The sequence below is a fragment of the Formica exsecta genome, unplaced genomic scaffold (assembly GCF_003651465.1).
Source record: "Formica exsecta isolate Colony F162 unplaced genomic scaffold, ASM365146v1 scaffold82, whole genome shotgun sequence".
Taxonomy (NCBI): domain Eukaryota; kingdom Metazoa; phylum Arthropoda; class Insecta; order Hymenoptera; family Formicidae; genus Formica; species Formica exsecta.
The window spans coordinates 2,532,091-2,536,601 of NW_021853592.1; the positions used below are offsets into that span (position 1 = coordinate 2,532,091).

Sequence of the window (4,511 nt, forward strand, 5' to 3'; positions counted from 1 at the left end):
TATATATATATTATTGTGGAAATTCTGATTCATATTGAAATAAATTTAATTATTACTCAGTTATTTTTATTTGCATTTTTAATAAATTTATTATAATTTCAACAGAATATTTTCATCAGGGTAATTCTGCATTAATTATGTATATATGTTGCTCTCTTTTCTCTTTTTTTCTATTGCTTTTTCTGTTCGTATTTTATTTATCTTTATTTCTCAATGAAAATTTGTGAAATGTTTTATTTTTATTGATCAATTTTAATTTTACATTCTTTTGTGTGTTTGCTTTGTTTCCGCTTTCTGCAAATATGATTTTTATTACAAACATAACTAAAATATCCTATATCAATTTATATATTCTTCATATCTAGAAAATATGTATTTTTTAATAACAAGTCGATATAAACAATATTTAAGCAATTTATTTTGTTGCACGTATCCGGCATGCGTTTATGTTTCTTCCTACATATCTTTACTTATCTATATCTAATATGTTTAAAAAGTTCTGGTGATTTTAGTATAAGAAATATATATATATATATAACTGCTTTTTCGAAATATTAGTAATATCTACTTATCTAATACATATCTTCTTAGAATTCTAAAGATATCGTAATTTCTCTCATTAGATTAACGAAGAATATACTTTTTGTGATGGATTAGAGAAACTAATAATATATAGAAAATACAATTGCATGAATAGAAGTTGTAAAAACACGAAATCAACACAATTTGCTACAAAGTACAGCATGATTGCATTCGTTTCAACGCTTTTCTTTCTCTACAATTCGTTTCTCTCTTTTTGGAATGATCATTTCCATCACATCTTATCCGATGCAGCGGATTTATATTTCAATTTTTGATGATTTTGAATCACTCGATCGTTGTTGCATGTTATTTATAAAATTATTTAGATTCATTTTGTATGTATGTGTTTGCTGAGGAACTTATTATTTATATATATATATATATGCAAAATATACACGAACACCCATTTTAATACTGCATGTTGAGAACACAAAAGATTATTACAATAGATCGTAATATTAAAAAGAAACATTCCATTTGCTGATTACGTTTTGATAAAAATTGATAAAAACTACATAGCATGGATCATTTTCCTTTTGACATATATTGTAGGGGGCACATTCCTATATAATTAACGCTTTAAATGTTTTGGCGGTCTTTTTTGATTCCTGAGAAATGCAATATGAAATATTGCATTTGAAATATTATAAAGATAAAGTTTCTAGAAAAAAGATTTTAGTCCCCCCTTCTTCTCTTTCTCTTCTCTCTTCCCCTCTCTGTTTCTTGTAAAAAGAAATCTTTCTCTGTTTTTTTCTTTCCGTTTTAAATTGATATTTGTGCGATATCTGAAACAAATTTGCTTGTTTACTTTTTTGAACTTTTGCTTTTTGTCACATTAAGAAGGAATGTCGGTTGCAATATCTTTTTCATGTTTAAATATTCAATGTCAGCGATAATATACGGATAGCTTTCTAATTCGAGAAACGATTTAAAGATCGTTTCATTGGAAACGCATTCAAAAACGGATTTAAATAAATATCCAAGAATTCCGAGTGAATTCATCAGTGGATCCAACCCGTCTTTCGTCCGTTTTGGCCCGTATTCTTTAAATCAATCCAATGTTTTACAATGTTGTGCTCTTTTTTTTCTGTCTCGCTTTTGTCTTTTTTTTTCTCTTCGATTCCTACCTCATACATATCATTGTTCCACATACACGCACACATACATACATATACCTAACGCGCGCGCGCGTAGTGTATGTAATAGAACAATGATGTTAGAGAGGTAGTAGGTAAAGTATGTATCAAAGAGAGAAAAAAAATTTTTTTTGAATGTTTATATATGTATATCAACATCTTTCTTCCATTTTTATTTTTCCGATGCCGACTTACTGAAACGCTCTACGCACTCCAGGTCGAAGCATCATCACGAAGAAGGGCGATGGCTCTCAAGTAAAGGAATCCACTGATAGCAGCACAACGATCGAAGACGATGACATTAAAGGTAGGAAAGTCCCGCTCTTTTTTATGCGCCGCGTCTGTATCTCTTTCTCTTTCTCTCTCTATCTCTTTGTTTTCCTGATCGAAAGTTGCGCCAAGTTTTCTTAGCGACAATTATCCAGCTGTACTTATTAACGGACCAATTATAATTTGGCAGTGCGGAAAACAAGAGCATAAATCGATTTTGAAGATTATGTTCGTTTACAAGCTTGAAGTGTGATTAGAACCGGATGAGCCGACTTTCGTATCGAATAAATATATAAAACTTTTTGACGCGGAAATATTTGGAAACATTTATACGAGGGGGGGGGGGGAAGTAGGCGAATTATTTCCCATATAATATCGTTGGCGTTTCCCAATTTCGGTTGCCGTAACGAGCACTTGTTTAGAGCCGATTGGCATCTAGTGTTAAAGCACGTCAGCTTTATGTTCTCGAATTAAATTATGATAGCGATTACATCGATGTTGTCGCCGCCGCGACTACGCAAAGCGAAATGATAACCTGGATAACAAGTTCTTAGCTCCTAACAACTATACACGACGTATACCTACGTGGCCTCTTTATCACAAATTTGTTAAGAGAATTTAATAAGAAACTCGAGTACAAACAGACAAAGCAGCTTGATATCTGCATAGTAATCCATGATTAATGTATGGACGTTTCTAAATCTGAAAATATGTATTTACTTAATTAGAATCTAGTTTCTCTACTTATGTCATAGTTGAGCCTTATTGCAAAGATCAAGCTGCGTTTTGTCACTTTTGGATGTTATTGTTTATATTTGATGAAATATTTAGCTCAATTTTATGAGATAATATTAAAATAATTAATTTACTAAAAACAAAAGTTATTAAAACTACTAAAAAAAATTAAGACATTGAATACTCATATTAACGAATCGAATTAAGAGCATCATAATTTCATTCAAACGTAAGAAATTATATTGCATCAAGCTCTTTGCGTGTCTGCACGAAGAACACTCGATTTAATTAAATCAACCATTATTTTTTATTCGTTGTAACGCATATATACCTTTAACGCAGCAATTTCGAGAAATGAATTTGTTTTTAGTGCATATAAATGGAAGAAACACGCACATATTAATTCTTCATTAAAGATAAGATAAAGATTAGATAAAGATTAAAGATTCTTTTTGTTCTCATATTGATCGTTGGTTAATATTTAGAGTAGTTAAGTATCGTTGCTTATTCTCCGATCCTGCTATTTCCACTCTGCGCTTCATCATCTGTTCTCCAATCACGTATACATATACCACAAAAATTTATCAGCTGCAGAAAAACAATCAAAATTTATTCTTATTTGAAACAAGAAGTGATTTAAAATCATAAAATAAACATAAAATTGATATTTATATTGATTATATGAAATTAAACATTACAGAAGAGATTTATTTTGTTACGAAATTTTTACGTCACATTTATGTTGAATGTTTCTTCAAATCGATGTTTTAATCTTATAAGAATAATATCAAATATATTTTAATTTGTGATATATTTCTGAGATATACTTTTGGTCGTTTTACTTTTTAAAATATTTCTGTATAAAGTGGTTGTTTATTACTTAGCTCTCTTTTATTGTAATTTTATGTTAATTTAAAATAAGTGTTTTCCGTTGTTCAACTGTACCAAAGAAGAAATTTGAAGCGATACGTTTTTTTCATTCAGAGAGAGAGTGAAACCTGCAGATATTATTCACAAAATGCAGCAATAGTGTGGTGAGAATTGTCTAAAGTCACAGCAAGATCTGTGAGTGGATAGATGATTTAAATAGCCGGGTTCTGTCTGAGATAAAGAGTATTCAGGTAGACAGAAATCTGATTATTTTTAAAACATTCTATTCACTCAGAGATTTCGTTGCGACTTAAACAACTCTCACCATACTGCTGTTACATTCTGAATAATCTCTGCAGATTTTACCCCTCTTAAAAAAACATATTACTGCTCGCATTTCTTCTTTACAGTTAGACAATAAAGAGTATTCATTTTAAATTGACATAAAATCACAATCAAAGAGAGCTAAACAACAAACCACTCTGAACACAAAGACATTTTGAAATTATAATAAGTCATAGAGGAGCCAGTTATCTGTTCAGGGAAACAAAAAAGTCCCTTTACTTTTTGACTTGCCCTTATATATAGTATCATTATAGATAATGTTGGCTATACATTTATAATCAAGATTGATCTCTTTTTTTGCATTTTATTTCTCTTTTATTCGTTCGCATTTTTTGAAAAAAAAAAACCTGATTGTATATGTATGTTCTTCAAAGTTCAGCGAAGATACCTATGTGTATAAATGAAGAACAAGACATTTAATACATAATTGATCATAATATATATATATACAACTTTAGTTATATAATTGATTTCTAACAACTATAATTGATAATATATTTTTAATATGCATCAATTTTTACAATTAATATTAAAATTTTTATTTATTTTTTAAGCTTTATTATATAATATTAC

At 29.3% G+C, this 4,511-nt stretch overlaps 1 protein-coding gene across 8 annotated transcripts in view; it reads left to right on the forward strand.

Moving 5' to 3' along the window:
• The window catches only part of LOC115244580 (calcium/calmodulin-dependent protein kinase type II alpha chain), an 87,809-nt gene that overhangs the window by 44,115 nt on the left and 39,183 nt on the right, over positions 1 to 4,511 (forward strand). For all 8 annotated transcript variants that reach the window (XM_029822327.1, XM_029822328.1, XM_029822335.1 and 5 more), the window contains exon 11: positions 1,936 to 2,025. In XM_029822327.1, coding sequence (XP_029678187.1) covers positions 1,936 to 2,025 — 90 coding nt within the window. The remainder of the gene's footprint in view (positions 1 to 1,935; positions 2,026 to 4,511) is intronic.